The 22,953-nt window shown below is 49.2% G+C and overlaps 1 protein-coding gene across 1 annotated transcript; it reads left to right on the forward strand.

The window, feature by feature from the left end:
* Positions 1 to 1,274: 1,274 nt before the first annotated feature.
* On the forward strand, positions 1,275 to 21,098 carry LACTBL1 (lactamase beta like 1). The gene is made up of 8 exons (XM_019039525.4): positions 1,275 to 1,369; positions 1,710 to 1,836; positions 8,703 to 8,838; positions 10,896 to 11,005; positions 14,033 to 14,190; positions 15,211 to 15,446; positions 18,692 to 18,797; positions 20,117 to 21,098. The coding sequence occupies exons 2-8, from the start codon at positions 1,825 to 1,827 to the stop codon at positions 21,096 to 21,098; spliced, it is 1,740 nt and encodes a 579-aa protein (XP_018895070.1). The 5' UTR covers positions 1,275 to 1,369; positions 1,710 to 1,824.
* Positions 21,099 to 22,953: the final 1,855 nt, after the last annotated feature.

Consider the following 22,953-nt stretch of genomic DNA (forward strand, 5'->3'; position numbering starts at 1 on the left):
GTCCATTCAGATGGTTGGGGGCCTTAGAATTTTATTTTTGGTTTACACCTATAATCCCAGCACTTTGGGAGGCAGAGATGGGAGGATCACTTGAGGCCAAGAGTTTAAGACTAGCCTGGGCAAAAAAGGGAGACCCCCATCTGTACCAAAAGCAATTAAAAAATAATAATTAGCTGGGCATAGTAGTGCATGCTTGTAGTCTCAGATACTCAGGGGAGGCTGAGGCAGGAGGGTCGCTTGAGCCCAGGAGTTGGAGGCTGCAGTGAGTTTTGATTGCACCACTGCACTCCAGCCTAGGTGACAGCGCACAACTTTGTCTTTTTTTTTTTTTTTTTAGACAGCGTCTCACTCTGTCATCCAGGATGGAGCGCACTGGCATAATCTCATCTCAGCTCACTGCAGCCTTCACCTCCCAGGCTCAAACAATGCTTCAGCTTCAACCTCCAGAGTAGCTGGGACTACAGGGCAACACCACCACACTTGGCCATTTTTAAATTTTTTGTAGAGACAAGGTCTCAGCCCAGGCTGATGTCGAACGCCTAGGTTCAAGCCATCCTCTTGCCTTGGCCTCCCAAAGTGCTGGGATTACAGGCATAAGCCACCATGCCCAGCTGTTCTTGTCTTAAAAAAAAAAAAAAGCCAAGTCCATGACAAGAAGCCGAACTTTATGGAGCACTTACTAGGTGCCGGGTTCTGGGCTGCCTGCTTCAAGAGCGCATTCCATTTAACCTGCACGCTAACCAAGCTAGTATTATTGTCCCCATTTTATAGATGTGAGGCAAAGAGGTTATGATCCCTGGTCACACAGGCTCACACTGGCAGTGACAGACTAAGATTTGGACCCACGTTACCTGAATATTTCACAACTAGGCTGACCCCAATGGTCCTTAAACTGGGTTCCTTGGTGCTTCAGTTTCCTCAGAGGTGCCTGAGGAGCTTTTGTGTGGTCAGACCAAGCCTGGAAATCTCTCTCCTTTCCCTTCCCAGCTGGAAATGACCCTGGTGGCCTCCTGACATCCCTTTTCCACACTGGGTTTGGCAGACACTCCTTTTGGAGAGTGTTCCTTTCTCCACCAGCCTGGAGCACTCAGGTCACATGATGTTACCCAGTGCTCCCTGACAGATCTCCCCCGCTTCCCCGCTGCTTGGGGACCCCAGAAGCTAATCCCCATGGCAGCAGGCACTCTGAGGGATTAGCACTGGGGAAATTAGGCACCACATCTGCTGGCCCCTGGAGAGCTTGGTAAAGCCTGTGCCTCAGAGCCCAGGAAGCCATTCCTGTCCTCTGGAACACAGGGGACTCCCAGAGGCACTGTCAGCCAAGCTGGGGCCCTAACTGCCCTGTTCTTGCTGGAACCTTCTGGAGAGGGTAAGTTGTGGCCAAGAGCCTGAGGACCTGACCAGATTGTTCTCTGCAGGCTGGGGGTGGGGAAGAGGAGCTGGAATTCAATGCGGGGCACACAGGGTAACCAATGGTCCCGTTTGCCTGGGACTGAGGGGTTTCTGGGAATGCATGACTTTCGGTGCTAAAATCAGGACAGTCCTGGACAAACTGGGATGCTGGGTCACCTGGCAGGGGTTTCTGAGCTTGCTGTTTCTCTCACCTGGGAGGGGGAGCCATGGGAAGAGGAGGGCTGCTTTGGTCCCCCGCATCCTCGTCTACCCTCCTTGTTTTTTAGCTTTTCTCTGTCCCCCTCCTCTTTTTCCAGCCCCTCAGGACCTCTTTTTGCCTTCACTCCTCTGACTCAGTTTCCTGCTTACGGGCTCTCCTGCGGTGTAGACCTGAATCCTCAAAGAGCCAGAATCTTCCATGCCTTGGAGAGAATGAAGACCCAGGTGAGGCACAGCCTCAAGAAGCTGTCACCATGTGTCAGCTTCTGACACATGTCTGACCATGCCACTGTCCTTCTGGCTTCAAATATTGGGCTAAATCCCACGTTACCTTCATCATCATCATCATCATCATCATCATGTCTAGAGCTTGCACCTGCAGGCCAGGAACAGTTTCAAATGTTTTACATAAACTCATTGAATTCTCAAAACAAACGAGAAACCAACTCCTCTTCCTTTTTACATCCCCAGAGGCCTCTGCCTGGAGTGACCCAAGCTCATTCCTAACTACCTGTTCAATGACTCTCTCCTCCTCCTTCCTCCCCCTAGGATGAGCTCATCTGTATCTGTGAGCCCTGAAGCCCTTTATTACACCTCTAGCTACCAACTGGTGAACAGCTCTCTATGGGCTTTGCATGCACTATCTTATTTATTCTCAACTAAACCCTATAAGATGTAGGAACAATTGTTATCTGCATTATGCAGATGAGAAATCTGAGACTCAAAAGGGTGAGGTCATTTGTCCAGAACTGGTAATGGCAGAGCCAGAGTCAAGTCCTGCTTCCCTGGCCCCAGGCCCTTGTGTCTGATTATGCCACTGTCCTTCTGGCTCCTTGGGGGCAGATGTGGCCCAGCGCACAGCAAGCCCTCAGGGATTGTTTTCTGAATGAATAACTGGACAAAGAGTAGTTGTCCCAGAGTGGGCCGTGAGCATGAGGAAGGAGGTGAGGGTGACTGGGGCACAGAACACCTGAGAAGGAGCAGGGGTTGGGGGGTGGTGGAGCCGTGTTATAGGTGGGGTTTGGGAGAGCCCGGTTCTTCCTGGGCCCTCCCCTACTGCCAGCAATTTCCAGCTGGGAAGGGAAAGGAAAGAGATTTCTAGTGGCTACTGCAAGTCAAACTGTGAGCAGCTGGCAAGCAGCTTAGAGATTAAATACTGACCCACCTTCCGGTCTGCTGGAATAAATCCTGAGATTGGAGACAGACTTGAGATGAGGCTAGGCCCCAGATGAGGGCTACAAATTGGGGGTGCAGAGATCCCAGCTGCATTTTGAGGAGGAGGGGGGTGGTGCATCTTACAGAGCTTGAATCTCAGCTCTGCCATTCACTGCCCATGGACTCAGCAAGTCAATTAATGCCTCTGAATTTTATTCTTCATCTAAAAATAAGCTAAGGATCTGCTGGTTACACCTTAGGTGCCAGTTAGGGGATAGCAGGCTGCCTTCCCACCAAGGGGTCCTCACTGCCCCTGCAGCTCTGTGTTCATGCCAGGAGGGGAGTATCTTCCATATGATCCAGTGGCAATATCTGAGAGCCTTCCATTCACTCCTTTGTATCTGGGGTTATTCCTCCAACAGGTAGAGAATCCCAATGCTTTTGGGATCTTTAATTGCTTTATTTTATAAAAATTGAAGTATCATTTACATGAAATAAAACCTGTGCAGTTCTATGAGTTGTTTTTTTTTTTTTTTGAGACAGGGTCTTGCTCTGTTGCCCAGGCTGGAGTGCAGTGGCATGATGATAGCTCACTACGGCCTCTAATTCGTGGGCTCAAGCAATCCTCACACCTCAGCCTTCCAAGTAGCTGGGACTACAGGTGCATGCCAGCATGCCTGGCAATTTTTTTCTATTTTTTTGTACAGGCAGAGTCTTGCTATGTTGCCCAGCCTGGTCTTGAACTCCTGGCCTCAAGTGATCCTCCTGCCTCCCAGAGTTCTATGAGTTTCAACAAATGTATAAAATCCCATAACCACCACCACAATAAACATATAGCACAGTTCCATGACCTCCCCAAAGTCCCTTCTGCTCTTTTGTAGTCTACCTCATTCCTACCTCCAGGCAACCATTGAGTTGTTTTCTGTTCCTATCATTTTGCTTTTTCCAGAATGTTCTATGAGTTGTATTCTATAGTCTGTAGCCATTTAGTCTGGCTTATTTCACTTAGCATCATGCCTTTGAGGTTCATCCACATTATTGCATGTATCAGTAGCTCATTCCTTTACATTGCTGAGTAGTATTCCCTTGTATAGATGTACTATAGTTTGTCTATTTACTCACCAATTGAGGAGCATTTGGGTTGTTTCCAGTCTTTGAATATTATGACCAAAGATGATTTCAGTGAGAACCCTAGATTCTACAGCTTAAAGACACTTTTGAAATCACACAAGATTTCCAGATGTAAAAGTAAACTCTTTACAAGTAGCCAACCCTCTTCAACACCTGGAGAAGTAGAGGCTCAGAGAGGGGAAGAGACTTGTCCAGAGTTACAACTGACTCAGGAGTGGAGCTAAGATTTGAACCCAAGTCTTTCAACTTGCAGAACCATGTAAAGTTCAAAAGAATTTCCTGAGAACCTGCTAGTGCCAGGTGGGGTACTAGGTGTCCAAGGCATAAGAGCCAGGAGGGAATTCTCTGCTGGTGCTGGAGAGAATCCTTACCTTGTAGGGACCCAGACAAAGAAGCCAGTAGTAGCCAGTTACCATGAGCGGCTCTGCCTGGGGGAGAATGAGAAGGCTTCACAGATGCCTATGGGTGTTAAGGGAAGAACACAGTTTGTCTGATGGAAAAGGATAAAAGGAAACCACAGCCGCAAGGAATGGCAGGTGCAAAAGTACAGAGAGGGGCAATGATGCGGGAGGTGGGGGCATAAAGACACAGGGGGCAGGGGAGGGGCAGGGAATGGGCTGGCGGAGTTCGCCGGAGTCAGATCATAGAAAGTCTCTCTTGCCAGATTGTTTCCTGTAGAACAGCGTCTGGCACACTGTGCTCAACATGTGAGAGATCTTTGTTGTGGAAGAGAGTGCAGGGTTGGACAGGGAGGGATGGAACATAAACTCAGCGAGACTCTCCTGGAACAGAGCCCAGAAGGCAGATGTCAGTATGTACAGACTGTTGATATATTTCAGAGTTGGCATATGAGTCAGTGGGGGACAGGTTGGTGTATTTAATAAATAGTGCTGGACTATTGATTATCCAAATGGAAAAATAAAATTGGATCTCTACTTTATTCTATAACCAAAAATTCTTTTGTGTGTAAAAGTACAAAAACCTCTATTTCTGACCTCTGTGAAAAGAAAGATTTCTTAAGCACACACACGCACCATATACACGATGCAAACCAAAAAGACAATACTGATAAATTTGGTAACAACCAAAATCAAAACCAAAAGCCCTCCTATTCAAAAATACTGTAATAGTTGGCCAGGCACAGTGATTCATGCCTGTTATCCCAGCACTTTCAGAAGTCAAGGTGGGAGGATTGCTTGAGCCCAGGAGTTTGAGACCAGCCTGAGCAACATAGTGAGACCCTGTCTCTACAAACAATGCAAAAACTGATCACATCACTGTGCTCCAGCCTGGGTGACAGAGTGAGACTGTCTCAAAACAATCCCCAAATACCGTAATAGCTAACAGGGCTTACAATGTGTCAGACAATGTTATTTCTATACATCAACTCATCTGATCCTTACAAATTTATGAGTTAGGCACTATTATCATCCCCATTTTACAGGTGAGGAAACAGAAGCACAGGGAGGTCAAGTGATTTTCTTAAGGTCACACAGTGGTAAGTGGCTGAGCTAAGATTGCAAATCAGGCAATCTGGCCATGGATTCACCACTACACTATTCTGTCTCTCCACAAAAGTTATCAACACAGAGTGAAAATCAAGCCACAAACAAGAGTATATGAAGAACTCTAATAAGTAAAGAAAAGAGAATAGAAAAAGACCAGGCAAAGGAGAACAGTCCAACTGCAGAAAATCAAACCCAAATACATACAATAAATACATGAAAAGGTATTCAACGTTATTAGTCACCAAGAAGATGCAGATTAGAAATATTAATAGCAATGAGAATCAAAGGTGGGACGAGCATAAATTGGAATGACAACTTTAGAGAGGAACAGAATAGTATGTGGCTAAGTTGAAGACGGCTGTACCTTGCCACCCAGAAATTTCACTTCTAGCACAGGATTCCCAACTGGACTGTAAAATAGTCATGTTTTTAAGGTAGTCTGGCCCCAGGCTCTAACTACTACACTACCCAGTATGTTTATACAACAACACACTCCACAGAAGTCAAAATGAATAACCCAGAACTGTAGTTAGCTAACTGAATAAAAAGCAAGTTGCAGGAGGATTATACAGTATGAAATCATTTATTTACGTTCAAAAAACACAATACTACATGCTGTTTATGGAAACATAAACACATAGTAAAAGAATAAACACGTGCATAATTATGATAAACACCAAGATCAAGCATGGGTGTTACATTTGGGGAGAGCGGGAAGGGACTGAGATCCATGAAAAGTACACAGAGGACTTCAACTCCACCTAGGATGTTTTATTTTCATCCAGTCAGTCATTTAACAAATATTTATTAGGGTCTGCTATGTTCCAGGAACTGCTTTGGGTACTGGGAATACCTCAGTAAACAAAACAAACAACAATCCTTATGGGATGGGGAAACTGAACAGACAAAGTAAATAAGAAAGGACATAGCATATTTGAAAAATGTAAATATATGAGAAAATATGATAAAATGTTGAGATTCAACAAAGTCGAGTGTTGAGTGCCCAAGGATTCATTACATTATAAGTCTGTCTGTCTGTCTCTCTCTCTCTCTCTCTATATATATGTATGGCACCATTATATATATGTATATATGTGTGTGTGTATATATATGTATGTGTGTGTGTGTGTGTGTGTGTATATATATATATATATATATATATGGAGAGAGAGAGAGAAACAGGGTCTTGCTCTGTCATCCAGGCTGGCATGTAGTGGTGCAATCATGGCTCACTGCAGCCTCGACGACCTCCCAGGTTCAAGCAATCTTACCACCTCAGACTCCCGAGTAGCTGGGACCACAGGCATATACCACCACGCCTGGCTAATTTTTATTTTTATATTTATTTATTTTGAGACAGGGTCTTGCTCTGTCATCTAGGCTGGAGTGCAGTGGTGTGATCTTGGCTCACAGCAACCTCCACCTCCCAGGCTCAAGTGATTTTCCCACCTCAGCCTCTTGAGTAGCTGGGATTACAGGCACACACCACTACACCTGGCTAATTTTTGTATTCTTTGTAGAGGCGAAGATTTGCCATGTTGCCCAGGCTGGTTTTGAACTCCTGGGCTCAAGTGATCCACCCGCCTTGGCCTCTCAAAGTGCTAGGATTACAGGTGTGAGCCACTTCACCCAGCCAATGTTTAATTTTTTTGTAGAGAAAGGGTCTTACTATGTTGCCCAGGCTGGCCTCAAACTCCTGGGCTCAAGTGATCCTCCCATCTTGGCCTCCCAAAGTGCTAGGATAATAGGAGTGAGCCACTGGGCCCAGTGTATTTTTTTCAGTAAGCTTGAAATATTTTCTAATTGTAACAGGCCAGGAGGGCTTGATGACTGGCTGGAGGTAGGGATTGAAGGAGATAGAGGGGCCCAGGCAGACCCTGAAGCATGACTAAGTGGAGGCAGGTGCCATGAGGTGATGTTGAAAATAAGAGAGAAGGAGGAGGGGGTGAAACAAGTGAGTTTTCTGCTTTGGATGTTGAGTTCCAGGTGCTTGAGGACTTCCAGGTGGAAATGCTCGGAAGGCAGTTGAAATGGGAGTCTGAAGTAGAGGGGAGAGAGCTGGGCAGAAGAGAATCGGAAACAATTAGCATGTGGCTGGTGTCCTTGTGCATGTGATCACCTGGGGACTGCGTCTTTCAGGGAATTTGTCCACATTTAAACTGTCAAATGGATTGGTATAAAGTTGTTCATAATATTTCTCTGTAAGATCTGTAGTGATGTCTCCTTTCATTTCTCATTTGGTAACTCACCACTGAGGGATTGCATGTGTACTGAGGATAGAGGAGGGAAGGGGGAGAAATACCACGTTTGTAGGACAGAAGTGGAAGATGTGCCTTTGAGAAAGGGAGGTAGGCAAGGAGGAGTTAATGAAATGTATTTGGTTAACACCCATCTCCTCGTAAAACTGTAAACCTCCAAAAGGCAGGAAAGAGTCCCTTTCTGTTCATCAGTATATCCTCAATATCTGGCTCAGTGCCTAGCACATAGGAGGCAATCAATAATAGCTAACACATATGTAGTGTTACCATGTGCCAGCTACTGTTCTAATTTATTAACTCATTTAATACTTGCAACTGAATACAAGTAGGTACTATTATTTTCAGGGAATTGTATTGAGATATAATTCATATGACATAAAATTCACCATTGTTAAGTGTACAATTCAGTGGTTATAGAATATTTACAAGATTGTGCCATTAGCACCATAATCAATTTTAGAACATTTTCATCACCTGCACAAAAACTCATAGCCATTAGCAGTGACTCTTCATTCCTTGCTACCCCCATCCCCTGGCAACCAGTAATGTACTTTCTGTCTCTACGGGTTGTCTATCTAGACATTTTATATAAGTGGAAGAATGAAATATGTGCCATACTTGCAAGTTTTCTGAGGCCTCCCCAACCATGTTGAACTGTGAGTCAACTAAACCTCTTTCCTTTATAAATTACTCAGTCTTGGGTATGCCTTTATTAGTAGCGTGAGAACAGACTAGTACAGGAGAGCTGAGGAAAGCTTCCTGGAGGAGGTGGCATTTCAGCTGGTCTTAACGATATTTCACTAAGTCCATAGGGGAACAAGGTACAGCAAGCAAAGGGGTGGGTGCTCTTGCAGGGCAGAACTATTGAAAGAGTAACATTGGGAAGGGCACTGGTTTCACAACTGTGAAATTTATCCAAAGCTGTGGGCTCTTGTGATGTCTGGCTAACTTGAGGCCTAGGAGGGGCCAGGGTTAGGGTCCCTCTCTTCCCTCTGACTGACCCCCAAGGGGACTGTACCTTATGTCCTTGCTCTCCCAGGATGGCTGGTGGCCCAACTTGCTGAAAGTGAAGAAGAAGTGGCTCCTCCCGGCCATCTGCAGCTTCTTCTGCCTGCTCTCAGTGGTCATGACTGGCTGCTTCCTGTGGCAGTATCACCTCCCCAAGCTGAAGACCGGTGAGTGCAGAGACAGCCTTGAGTTCCTCCCCATAGCCCCCTGGGTCCTCCTGGGCTTTGAGCTGCCACCCCTGATTCTAGTGTGTAGGGGAGGACCATAAGATTTAGACTCAGAAGCTCTGGACTCCATTCTGAGTCCAGCTCTCTCTAGCTGTGCATCTTTGGGACAGTCTTGTTGCCTCTCTGTGCCTCGATGTCCTCGTGTATAAAATGAGGATCCTGATGCCACTGGGGTTTCTTCAAGACACCCAGTTTGGGGGTAAAATTCAAGGACACCAAAGGAAGAGCAAATGGTGTTTCTCTTCCTCTGCCTTTGGCCACCATGATGGAATCTCCAGGCTCTAGCCCCCTTTCAAGACCTTCCTGCAGCTGTATCTAAGACCTCAATAGGAACAACTCACAGGTGTTCAGAGGCAGCAGCTGCCAAGCCTTGGAGCCTCTCCTTCCTGAACGGGTCAAGGCCCAATAAAGGAGCCACCACTGCTAGTGATACCTACCAGGCCCTTTGTTTGCCAATTAAAGCAGGAGGAGCACCACTGTGGACACCAGCCCCTCCCTGGGTCCCAGGCTGAGCAAAGCCTAGGCTCTAGCTGGGACCACCCTATTCTGTGAAACCCATGTCATGGGGTTGTTGAGAAATCCTCCCTAAGGTTTGTAATTTTCCTGTTTGGGTCTGTGTCAGTCATCTATTGGTAAGTAACAAACCACCCCAAATCCTACTGCCTTCAGACAAAGCAAGTGATTATTTCCCATGATTCTGTGGGCTGGCTGGCAGCTCTGCTGCTGGTCTAGCTTGGGCTCCCTCTGGTGCACTGGGCAGGTCGCCTTGGGGGTCGGGTTGAGGGGGGCGGCGTCTCCCTCAGCGTGGACTCCTGCTCTCAAGACCGCTATCCCAGACCTGTCCACAAGGTGGCAGTGTTCGCAGGGAGTAAGCCCCTTAAGGTTTAGCCTAGGAAGGTCGCAATTTGTTCCGCCTCATTCTTTTGGCCAAAGCAAGTCACAAAGCCAGCCAGCTTCGAAGATGGAAGGAGCTGACAGAATTTATGGTCTTATGGCTGAGCACGGTGGCTCATGCCTGTAATCTCAGCACTTTGGGAGGCCGAGGCAGGCGGATCACCTGAGGTCAGGAGTTCAAGACCAGCCTGACCAACATAGTGAAACCTTGGCTTTACTAAAAATACAAAAAATGAGCCGGGCGTGGTGGTGGACGCCTGTAGTCCCAGCTACTCGGGAGGCTGAGGCAGGAGAATCGCTTGAACCCGGGAGGCAGAGGTTGCAGTGAGCTGAGATCGCACCATTGTACTCCAGTCTGGGCAACAGGGTGGGACTCTGTCTCAAGAATTTATGGTCATATGAAACCTACCGCAGGGACCTTGTCTCAGTTTTGGGTGGAGTCTCAGGGCGCAGTGGAAGATGGGGAGGATGTATTAATAGTCCTGGAGGATGCTCTTCCCCCTTCACACCCCACTCCAGCCTTAGAGGAAGAGGCTTGGGTGCTGCTGTGATGATATCACAGCCTGAATCCTGTCCTGCCAGCACTTCACCTTCTCGCCTGAGGTGCCGAGGAAGCCACACACCCGGACAAAGGCAGAACAGACTCAGGCCCCCAAAGCCCTGATGCTCAGCTCTGGTGAGAGAATGAGTTGTCGCTGTGGTTTAGGCCTGGGTCCTAAGTGGGGCTCAAAGTCCACCCAAACACATAATCAGGATGAGAGCAGGTCAGACAGACAGATGTGGCTGAGCCTGCCCCACGCAGCCAGAATGGTCTAAGTCCACTGATCACAGGAGATGGAAAGCTGGTTAAGCAAGAGAGAGGGGAGTACAGTGACCACCAACCAGGAGCTGTGGCCTGCAGGGCTGTGCCTCCTCCCCAAGGGCACACTCTGCTCCCTAGGCCCCTCAGGGGCTAGGGCTGGTCTCTGCACCCTGATATCCCCCGGCTCGGCTCGGCTGGAGAGGGCTGTCCTTGAGGCACTGCTCTGGCCTTTGCTGCCACTTTCCCCCTAGATTCCTATCCTGATCTCTGTTCCCTCCTCACCATGTGATGTTCCCTCCAGGTTCCCTGGGACCAGAGGAGACCTCTGCCCCTGTGAGGATGTGTCCCCGGCACCCTGAGCCCGTGCCCCTGGCTCACCCACTCCCCGTGTTGAAGGAGGCCCTGGAAAAGGTCAGTGATGACCCAGGAGGAAACTTGGCATGTGGGCTGGGCCTGGGTGATGAAGGGGAGGGCAGTCCCTCTGTGCTGGCAGTGGCATTCATTCATTCATCCGTCCAACATGTATTTCTTGAGCATCTACTCTGTGCTAGGCACTATGGATATGGCAGGAAGAAGACACTGACCTGCTCTCAAGAAATTACTAATCTGGAAGTGAGAGAAACAGTGAAGATACCAAACATTTATAACCCTGGGGTAAGAGTGAGGGTAAGAAAAGTTTAGGGGACTTTGGGGGCACAAAGGAACAGGCCTTAGGGTCAGTTCCTCCTTCTGGAGGAAGTGGTGTCTAGGCTGAGATGTGAATAAGTAGCAGATACCCAGATGACATGTGTGTGGTGAGGGACCCTGGGGATGGAGAGGTGTGCTCCAGACAGATGGAACAGCACGTGGAAGGGCCTGGAGGCTGCAGAAAGTATATGACACATACAGAGAACTGAGAGGCCATAGGTGGGAAGTAGGGAAGCTGAGATAGGAGAGGATGACAGAGTCCACATTGCAGAGGCCACCGCGATATGATTAAACACTCCATGCTCCCCAACACAACATTTACCATTGCAGGATGGCCAAACCCTAGAGGCAGGTGTCAGTCAGCTCTAGTCTGTGCCAGTCAGAGCCCAGCCACTTGGGTCACCCACCATGGGAGACATGGAGACGAGTGAAACATGATCAGAAGTATATGAGCCGCAGCATGGTGGAGGAGACTCAAAACTATCACCCGAGGAACAGTTAAAGGGAAAGGGCTGTTGAGTACTGAGAAGGGAACGTGTGGGCCAATGCAGAGACAAAAATCACTGCTTGCAAATACCTGAAAGGTTTTTGTGAAGGGGAGAGAGCAGAAGGGTGCTACGTGGCTTTCAGGAGTTATAGCAAATTTTCATAAAAGCAACAATAATAACCATGCTGCCTTCTGTTGAGCACCTGGAATGCGCCATTGCCATGTAACCACTTACATGCATTCCTCATGAGTCCCTATCTATAGAGAAGGAGACAGAGGCTCAGAAAGGCAAAGTTAGAGCTGGGCGCTGTGGCTCACACCTGTAACCCCAGCACTTTGGGAGGCCGAGATGGGTGGATCATGAGGTCAGGAGTTCAAGAGCAGCCTGACCAACATGGTGAAAGCCTGTCTCTACTAAAAATATAAAAAATCAGCCGGGCATGGTGGCATATGCCTGTAATCCCAGCTCCTCAGGAGGCTGAGGCAGAAGAATCCCTTGAACCCAGGAGGCGGAGGTTGCAGTGAGCCGAGATCGTGACACTGCACTCCAGCCAGAGCAACAGAGCGAGGAAAAGAAAGGCAAAGTTAGTGCAGGGATGGGAAGTGGAGGTGGACCGAGCTCAGCCAAGGATATGTAAAATCACTTGGCAAGGTGGTCCAGCAGTTAATTAAGACGTAGGGGCCAGGTGCGGTGGCTCGTGCCTATAATCCCAGCACTTTGGGAGGCTGAGGCGGCCGGATCACCTGAGGTGAGGAGTTCGAGACCAGCCTGGCCAACATGGTGAAACCCTGTCTCTACTAAAAATACAAAAATTAGCCACACGTGGTGGCATATGACTGTAATCCCAGCTACTCGGGGGGCTGAGGCAGGAGAATCGCTTGAACCCGGGAGGTGGAGTTTACGGTGAGCAGAAATGATGTCACTAAACTCCAGCCTGGGTGACAGAGTGAGACTCTGGTCTCAAAAAACAAAAAACCAAAACAACAAAAAAAGAAGTGGGGCTGGACTTAGCACAGGGTTCCAATCTTGATTCCATCAGCCAGTAGCCACTTGGGCAAGTCACCTCATATCTCATAGGCTCTCGTTTCTCATCTGTAAAATGGGCAGAAATTAGCACTGACTCACGAGGATGAAAGGAGACAATGTATGAAAATCACTTTATGCCATGCCTGGCACATTCTAAATGTCCAATAAATGTCAGCTGTTATCATCATCATTGCACTTCATCATTGAAAATGATGAGGTATTTTCAATAAATGTTCAGGCTAGGTGAGGTGGCTCACACCTGTAATCACAGCATGTTGGGAGGCTGAGGTGGGAAGACTCCTTGAGGTCAGGAGTTGGAGACCACCCTGGTCTACACGGTGAGACGCCGTCTCTACAAAAAATTAAAAAATTAACTGGGTATGGTAGCATGTGCCTGTACTCCTAGCTACTCCACAGGTTGAGGCGGGAGGATCACTTGAGCCTGGAAGGTTGAGGCTGCAGTGAGCTGTGCTTGAGCCACTGCACTCTAGCCTGGGTGACAGGGTGAGACTTCATCTAAAAACAAATAAAATAAATAAATAAATAAATAAATAACCAAACAAACGTGCAAAGAGGGCCCACAGGCACTGTATTAATAGTGAATTCCCCAACACTAGGGGTTCAGGCTAGGCCTATTGGAGGTTTTTTAGGGCGTCAGACATGGGTTTGACTAAAGTAGTAGCTGGTTTTTTGTTTTTTTGTTTTTGTTTTTTTTTTTTGAGACGGAGTTTTGCTCTTGTTGCCCGGGCTGGAGTACAGTGGCGAGATCTTGGCTCACTGCAACCTCCGCCTCCTGGGTTCAAGTGATTCTCCTGCCTCAGCCTCCCAAGTAGCTGGGATTACAGGTGCCCGCCACCATGCCCAGCTAATTTTTTGTATTTTTAGTAGAGACAGGGTTTCACCATGTTGGCCAGGCTGGTCTCGAACTCCTGACCTCAGGTGATCCGCCCACCTTGGCTTCCCAAAGTGCTAAGATTACAGGCATGAGCCACCACGCCCGGCCTTAAAGCAGTTGTTTTAACCCCCTCTCCTTTTTTATTTTGCTAAGAAACTGCTTCTTTGAGAAAACATCTTATGAAGAAGCCCAACAGTGGGGGCCCCAGCCCATGGGGCATAGTTTGGAGGCTCACTGGGGTGCTGCATGCAGGGTGTGACTATGGAAGAGGGTGGCTTTGCAGATGATTACTGAGGGTGAGGGCAGGGGGGCCTGTCACTGCACCCGTTCTTCTCCCTCAAGGTGGACCAGATCCTGCGCCAGGCAATGTCTGCCCCAGGCGTGGCTGCCATGTCTGCAGTTGTCATCCACAATGACACTGTGCTCTGGACAGGGAACTTTGGGAAGAAGAATGGCTCAGACCCGGCTTCTGGGGCCCCCAATGAGTACACCATGTACAGGTCAGCTGGGTAATCTCTAGGGTCCTGTGGAGGGGTAAGGGATGGGAGGGCAAGGGAGACCTAGGAGGTAAGGATACTGAAGAGAATCATGGCTGGGGTCTAATCTGCCAGGGCCTATTATGAAGTCTTGACAGTTTTATAGAAGAGGAGACCGAAGTCCAGAGAGGACTGAAGTCCAGTGAGTGCCCAATGTTACATCACAGGGGTAAAAGGTCAGGAAGGAATCCCTTCTGGAAAGAACCTTAGCCCTAAACCTCCCAAACTAGAAAAGGCTACCTTGTGCCCATCCCCCCAACCCTGACCATGTGCCACAAAGGAACCATAACCAGTTCCTAGTTCCTTGCCCCCGGTCCCTGTCAAGTGGCAGCAGTGGCCCAGATGCAAACAGATGGGGACATTCTGTTGCATATCTGGAGTCTCCCCTTCTGCATGCTGCCTGCAGGATCCTCAAAGTTCATGATGCAGAGTGAACACATTTGTTCCTGGGGACACTGTGGGTTTTACAGGAGTCCAGAGGGAATTGCATTTAAATTGCACCTGCTTTGTGCAGGCATGGGGCCAACAGTTATATGTGCTAGCATGTATCGAGCACTTACCACCTCCTAGGAACGTAGAGAGGCACTTTGCATGCACAACCTCATTCCATCCTTTTATTAATACAACCGGTGAAGCAGGCAATGAAACTGAATCTTAGATGGGTCTAGAAACTTGCCTAAGGCCACATGGCCAGTGAGAGGCAGAGACACCATCCAAACCCAGGTCTGTCCCTGAATGGGAAATGGCTGGAAAAGAGCCTGGCCCAGGATATCCATCCCACCTCGGCCCCTCGGCTTCTGGTTACGTTCTCAAGCATCCCAAAGGCAGCTCCACAGAGGCTGGTTAATTTCTGTTGGAGATGTTGACTTAAGCAGGGATGCAGTGCTTTTCTAGAACACTAAAAAGTTGCAGGATGGGGGCAGGAGGTGGGTTGTGGGGCCAACAGGATGCCCTTTGACTGCTTGTATTCCCAACATTATCTAGGATCTCCAGCATCTCCAAGATCTTTCCTGTCCTCATGCTGTACCGTCTGTGGGAGGAGGGCATCGTGGCCTCCCTAGACGACCCTCTGGAGCGGTATGCCAGCACCTTCACCATTAACAACCCGCTGGGCCTGGCATCAGCTGAACAGCAGGGCCTGATGGACGGGCTGGAGCAGGTGGGCCCCGCCCCAAGGCCTTCACCTGTCACCCTTCGAAGGATGGCCAGCCAGCTCTCAGGTGAGTCTTAGAACTGACTCAGGCTGACCCAAACCATTTCAGGTGGGGAAGCTGAGGAACAGGTTCTCATCCAGCCAGGCTGGGCTCACTCTTGGCTCTGCTTCCTGAACTGGCCCTATGTCCCTCTCACGGGATGTGGGTGGTGGGCCAGGGAAAGAAACATCTCTCGAGGTAAAAGCTGAACTGAAGCCTGGAAATTTAGACCAAGTAGAAACATCAAGATGAGCTGGCAGGTCTTACCCATCAGTGCAGGTCAAAATCAAGTTGATAAGGCAAGAGTAAGTCAACGAGTCAATATGTGGCCAGGCTCAGTGGTTCATGCCTGTCACCCCAGTGCTTTGGGAGGCCGAGGTGGGAGGATCACTCGAGCCCAGTAATTCTAAGCCAGTCTGGGCAACATAGTAAGACCCCCATCTCTAAAAATTTTAAAAAATATCCCAGGCATGGTGGTACACACTTGTAGTCTTAGCTACTCGGGAGGCTGAGGTGGGAGGATCACTTGAGCCCAGGAGTTGAAGGCTGCACCGAGCTATGATTAATGACATAGTAAGATCCGGTCTCTAAAAAGAAAAAAAGTTTACATTTGTAAACAATTCTACACAGAAGACCTAATTTCCCTTAATATATAAAAGTCACCTACAAATTATTACAAAGACCAACAGCCCAGCAGAAAAATGGGTAAACGAGAGGAACAGAATTGAGAGCTCACAGAAAATACTCTTAAGAATATTAAGGGCTGGGCGTGGTGGCTCACGCCTTTAATCCCAGTACTTTGGAAGGTTGAGGCGGGCGGACCACCTGAGCTCAGGAATTCCAGACCAGCCTGGCCAACATGGTGAAATGCTGTCTCTACTAAAAATACAAAAAATTATCTGGGTGCGGTGGCTTGCGCCTGTAATCCCAGCTACTCCAGAGGCTGAGGCAGGAGAATTGCTTGAACCTGGAAGGCAGAGGTTGCAGTGAGCTGAGATCGCGTCATTGCACTCCAGCCTGGGTGACTAGAGAGAAACTCTGTCTCAAAAAAAAAAAAAAAAAAAAAAAAAAAAAGAATATTAAGAAATATTAAAAGGTGCTCAACTTCATTCATAACAACATAAATGTAAATTAAAACTACACTGAGACATGTTTTCCTCCATCAGATTGGCAAAGATAAACATGATGACACCCTGAGTTGCTGAGGTTGTGGTAAAACAGGACTTCTTACCCATCAATGCTGGGAATTTAAATTGGTGCAGCCGTATGGAGGGCAATTGGTAATATCACAATTTAAAATGTATGTCCCCCTTGACTCAGCAATTTCATTTCTAGGAAATTCTCTTACAGATGTATTCACCTATGTCTGGCATGGGGGATGTATAATACACAGTTGATCACTACAGCACTGTTTGTAATAGCAAAAGACTGAAACACCCTAAATGTTCATCAATAGGGGAGTGGCTAAATGAACTATGACACAGCTGTACAATCAAACACTGCATAGACCTAAAAAAAGGATAATCATGTTCCGCGTGTACTGAGATGGAATAAGATAGAATACTAAGTAGGAAAAAAGCATGTAACAGCATATTTTGTATGCTACCATATACATAATTAAAATAATATATATATAATGGATATGTGTATATGAATATGTGTAATGTACATATTATATAACACAAGTATGTAGTATATATTAGCTTATATATGCATCAAATATCTTTGGAAGGGAGCTAAAGAGATTGAAACATTAGGTTGCCTCTAGGGAGGGGAAATGGGTAGCTAGGGAGAAGGGTACAACGAAAATTTTCCATTGTATACTCTTTGATTTCCTTTGAATCTTAAATCATGTAAATTAATTGCTTATTAAAATAAATTATTTTATAATCATAAAGCTATGATAACAAGTCAAGATGAAGTCGACAAGGTTGGGGGCAGGAGCAGGCTGGCACTGGAAGATGAAGCTGGGGCACGGGAATTGGGCAGGGCGGGATCAGGAACAGAGCAAGGTGGATGTGGAGGGATTGCTCTGAAAGCTTCTGAAGGACCCTCTGTTGGCCTTTAGAGGGAGGGGTGCTGGGTTTTGCTGTGATTGACACAGGTAAGGGGGAGAAGACAGGTACTGTCTGCCCCGCCCCAAACGCCTTTGGTCATATCTGCAATCATAAACCCATCAACTCCAAAAGGTAGGAATCCCTCAAGTGCCCACCGTGTCATCATTTTACAAAGTGTGTTCAGGCCTGAGTCTCAGTCAATGGATGTGGTTGGTGTCACTCCCACACACAGAACTGGGGCTCCTTCCTCCTCCTCCTCTTTCTCCTTCTCCTTCTTTTGGCAGGGTCTCACTCTGTTTCCCATGCTGGAGTGCAGTGGCATGAATATGGCCCACTGCAACCTGGCCTCCTGGGCTCAAGCAATCCTCCTGCCTCAGCCTCCCAAGAAGCTAGGACTATAGGCACGTACCACTGAGTCCAGCTAATTATTTATTTTTTGTAGAGATAGGGTCTTGCTATGGTGCCAAGGCTGGTCTCAAACTCCAGGCCTCAAGTGATCCTCCCGCCTCAGCCTCCCAAAGTGCTGGGATTACAGGTGTGAGCTACCACACCTGGACCAAACTTTTTTTTTTTTTTTGAGATGGAGTTTCACTCTGTCACCCAGGCTGGAGTGCAGTGGTGCGATCTCGGCTCACTGCAACCTCCACCTCTCTGGCTCAAGCAATTCCCCTGCCTCAACCTCCTGAGTAGCTGGGATTACAGGTGCATGCCAAGACGTCCAGCTAATTTTTTTGTATTTTTAGAAGAGATGGGGTTTCATCATGTTGGCCAGCGTGGTCTTGAACTCCTGACCTCAGGCAATCCGCCCACCTTGGCCTCCCAAAGTGCTGGGATTACAGGTGTGAGCCACCGCGCCCGGCCCCAAACTTTCTATAGTTGATGACAGCAATTATTTTTTGAGCAGTTAGTATGTGCCAGGCACCATACTAAACATTTTATCCAATCTAATCTAATCAGCCCTTGGGTACAAGGATTATTTCCCTTATATTACAGATGAAGGACTGGGGCTCAGAGAGGCCCAGTGACCTGCCCAGTGACACACAGGCAGGAAGAGAAGGCAGGACTGGAGTCCACGCTAGGCTGATTTTCTTTTTTAAAAAACCGATTTGTTGTTGTTATCTCTCAACTCACGGAAGGTGGGGAGGGAGTGCACCCAGGGGCCCACCATCCCACCCTCAGCCGGGCCCGGTAAGTCTGACCACTGCTCCTCCCTAGGGCTGCCCAGAAGGCTGCGCTCCACTTCACTGCTGTGGAAGGGCAGCACCCAGGAGGCCCTGAACCTGCTCAAGGATGATGTGCTGGTGGTGGACCCGGGAACCAGGTGAGGAGCATACCCTGATGCCCAGCCTCATGTTAGGAGCCTCCTGGGGAGACACACCTGCCTGGCAAAGAGCCCACATCACCTCATCCTAGGTTGGCAGAGCCGGGAGAGACCTGCTCCCCAGCTGCAAAGGGCAAGGCCTAGAGAGCGGAGGCCAGCAAGACAGGGGAGAGCTGGGCCCAGAATCCTGTTCTGTTTGAATGGAATGTTTTTTCCATTTACCCACTTAACATTTATTGAGCACCTACTTTGCCCAGAAGGTGATAAACACCCGGTTTGCTCCTCGTGGAGTTTGCACTCTTGTGAGGGAAACACCGTGACAAATAAGCAAGGTGAATACAGATTTTGCCAGGTTGGAAATAAACGGGTTGCTGACCAGATGGGGAGTGGATAGCTGAGTGGCCACTGAACGGAGAAGCCCCACTCTGGGAGCAGTGGGGCTGTGGGGCTGGACAGAGGACAGCTGGCACTCCCCGGCTTCAGGGGCCCCCTTCTGAGCCGCTGGTCAGTGACCCTTTCCCAAATTTGTCCCTCTGCTTCTCCAAATGCTGAACCTCAGGCCCCACTTCCCTTAAGGAAGAAATGATCCAGGAGATGCAGAGAGAGGTGATGCAGAGAGAGGAGATGCTTGGACATCTTCAGGCTGGAGTCCTCCTCTCAGCTCTGCAAATAACTTATTGCAATGTGACCTTGGGTGGTGCACTTTATCTCTGTGAAACTCATCTAACTAATCTTCCTCATCTGCCAAAATAAGGAAGTTGGCCCAGAGTTCAGGAATGCCTAGTAGAATTTGTGAATTTTCACCCATCCTTGCACCTTTCTGAGGCACTATTTTAGAGATTCTGAAACTGTATTTGCTCTGGGAAAGAAAAGAGGCCTCTTGCTGGTTACTGGTGTCCGCTACAGCCTGGAAGAAGGGAGGGGTGAGACCTTGCCTCATACATGGTCATTACCATTTTTGTTTCCCCAGAGCAGTGTAAGCCTTTAATTTTCCATTAGATAAGGTAAATCATACTAAAGTGTGAAGGACCAATAAGATTTGTGTGACAGCTTTCCCAGGTGCACCGCTGAGCTCAGCTCTCCTCCATCCTGCTGTATGACCCTGGGCAATTCCCTGCCCCTCTCTGGGCCTTGGTCTTCTCAGATGTAGAAGAGAGTTAGAGTCAGTGCTCCAAAGTCTCTTCCAGGTCTGACCACCTGGGATGCAGGGGAGCAGGTTCCTTCCCAGCTCTGCCCAGTCCTATGAAACTGGTGGCATTTCAGACAGCGCGGGCGGGTGAGGAAGGGCCCCGTCCCACTTGCCACTGCTCTCCTTCCAGGTGCCATTACAGCACGCTGGCCTTCTCGCTCCTGGCCCACGTCCTGGCAGCTCACACCGCCCAGGGCGACTACCAGCGCTGGGTCTCGGAGAACGTGCTGGAGCCGCTGGGGATGGCAGACACGGGCTTTGACCTCACGCCCGACGTGCGCGCGCGCCTGGCCGCGGGCTTCTACGGCAGCGGGCGGCCGGCGCCACTCTATGACCTGGGCTGGTACCGGCCGTCGGGCCAGATGTACTCTACCGCCGCCGACCTGGCCAAGCTGGCCGTGGCGCTCCTGGGCGGCGGGCCCCGGCGGCTCCTGCGGCCCGACGCGGCCAAGACGCTGCTGGCGCCACTGCTGGCCTGCCCGGGCGCCTACTTCGCCAACGAGACGGGCACGCCGTGGGAGTTCCACGCGCAGCGGGGCTACCGCGTGGTGCGCAAGGACGGCGACCTGGACGGCTACGCCGCCACCTTCTCGCTGGTGCCCCCGCTGCGTCTGGGCCTGGTGCTGCTGCTGGCAGGGCCACGGCCGCCCGGGCCCGACCTAGTGGCGCGGGCCTACGATGAGCTCCTGCCCGCCCTGGAGCGCGCCCTCCGGGAGGCCGAGCCCGGCCCGGCTCCGCCGCCCAGCGCGCGCCCCTTCGCCGGCTACTTCACCTTCGCCAACCTGACCTTCTACGAGGTGCGCGCCGGGCCGGCGGGCGAGCTGCGCCTGCGCCAGTTCGGGCCGCGCGTGGAGGCGCTGGTGCCCCCAGCGTTCCGCACCCTGGCGCTGCGCCACCTGCACGGCCGCGTCTTCCAGCTGCACGTGGCCCGCGAGTTCCCCTGCGCACTGCCACTCGGCGACGCGTGGCTCTCGCTCGAGGCCCAGCACGGGCAGCTGGTCAACTTCTACCCCTTGGATTACCACGGGCTGTCACCCGGCTTCGACGTGCCCGGCCTCAACACGTACAGAGTGCTGCGGCTGCAGGGCAAGCCGGTGTTCAAGACCCAGTGACCCCGGGCTCTGCCTGGACCCCCCTGTCCCTGGCCTCCCAGCCTTCTAGAGTAAGATTTGGAAGGGGAGGCTGTGGGAATGCCTGTTGGAGAACCCGGGTAGTTGACAAAGTGGAGTAGGGTGATGCTAGTCAAAGTGTGGTCGTAGACCACAGCCAGAAATTCAAATTTCTCCACATCTATAGGGGAGGAAGGATTAAGTACAGGCATTAAGAGTAAGCATTTAGAAACTTTAACAGGCAACCAAAAATTTAAGCATCGAAACAGTACTTTTGTGCCTGTTGAATCTAAAACAAAATATGGGCTTGTATTTTGTCTTTTAAAAATAAACCTAAGCAACTGGGCGCGGTGGCTCACGCCTGTAATCCCAGCACTTTGGGAGGCCTTGGCGGGCGGATCACTTGAGGTCAGGAGTTCGAGACCAGCCAGGCCAACATGGTGAAACCCCGGCTCTACTAAAAATACAAAAATTAGCCAGGCATGGTGGAGGGTGCCTGTAATCCCAGCTAATGGGGAGGCTGAGACAGGAGAAACGCTTGAACCTGGAAGGCGGAGGTTGCAGTGAGCCAAGATTGCGCCATTGCCTCCAGCCTGGGCAACAGAGTGGGACTCCATCTCAAAAAAAAAAAAAAAAAATCAACCTAAGCCTGGGCAACATGGTGAGACCCCATCTCTACAGAAATAAAATAAAAATTAGCTGGGCATGGTGTCCTGTAGTCCCAGCTACTCAGGAGGCTGAGGCAGGAGGATCACTTGAGTCTAGGAGTTGGAAGCTGCAGTGACTCGTGTTCGTGCCACTGCACTCCAGCATGTGTGACAGAGCAATACCCTGTCAAAAAAATAAAAATAAAAATCAACCTGATTGAATTATAACTTACATAAAATGAAATACTCATGTTTGAAGTACCATTGGGTGATTTTGACAAATATTTATACCCATCACCACAATCAAGATATAGAAAATTTCATCACCCCCAAGATTTCCCCCTACTCCTTTGGAGTCAGTTCTCTTTCTCACCTAGCCTCAGGCAACTACCGATCTGCTTCCTGTCACTATAGATTAGCTTTGCCTGTTCTAGAATTTCATACAAATGGAACCATATGGTGGAGTCTTTTGTGTCTGTCTTCTTTTGCTCACCACGCTGGTTTTGAGGTTCATTCATGTCTGTGTGTGTATCAATAGTTTATTGCTTTTTTTTTGTTTTTTGTTTTTTTTTTGAGGGAGTCTCACTCTGTCGCCCAGGCTGGAGTGCAGTGGCGCGATCTCGGCTCACTGCCACCTCCGCCTCCCTGGTTCAAGCAATTCCCCTGCCTCAGCCCCCCGAGTAGCTGGGACTGCAGGCACGCGACACCACGCCCAGCTAGTTTTTGTATTTTTAGTAGAGACGGGGTTTCACCATGTTAGCCAGGCTGGTCTCTATCTCTTGGCCTTGTGATCTGCCTGCCTTGGCCTCCCACACTGCTAGGATTACAGGTGTGAGCCACTGCGCCCAGCCAATAGTTTATTGTTTTTATTCTGTTGCTCATATATGCCACAATTTGTTTATCCATTTCTCTGTTGGTGAACATTTGGGTTGTCTCCAGATTAGGGCCATTATGAAAAAGCATTCCTGTACAAGTCTGTGTGTCAATACATGCTTTCATTTCTCTCGGGTAGCTATCTAGGTGTGACTGCTACGCACTTTTCCAAAGTATGTGTATCATTTTATATTCTTTGTTTTTTTTTTTTTTTTTAGACGGAGTCTCACTCTGTTACCCAGGCTGGATTGCAGTGGTGCGATGATCTCGGCTCACTGCAAGCTCCGCCTCCCAGGTTCATGCCATTGTCCTGCCTCAGCCTCCCAAGTAGCTGGGAC

The sequence above is a fragment of the Gorilla gorilla genome, chromosome 1 (genome assembly GCF_029281585.2).
Source record: "Gorilla gorilla gorilla isolate KB3781 chromosome 1, NHGRI_mGorGor1-v2.1_pri, whole genome shotgun sequence".
Lineage (NCBI taxonomy): Eukaryota > Metazoa > Chordata > Mammalia > Primates > Hominidae > Gorilla > Gorilla gorilla.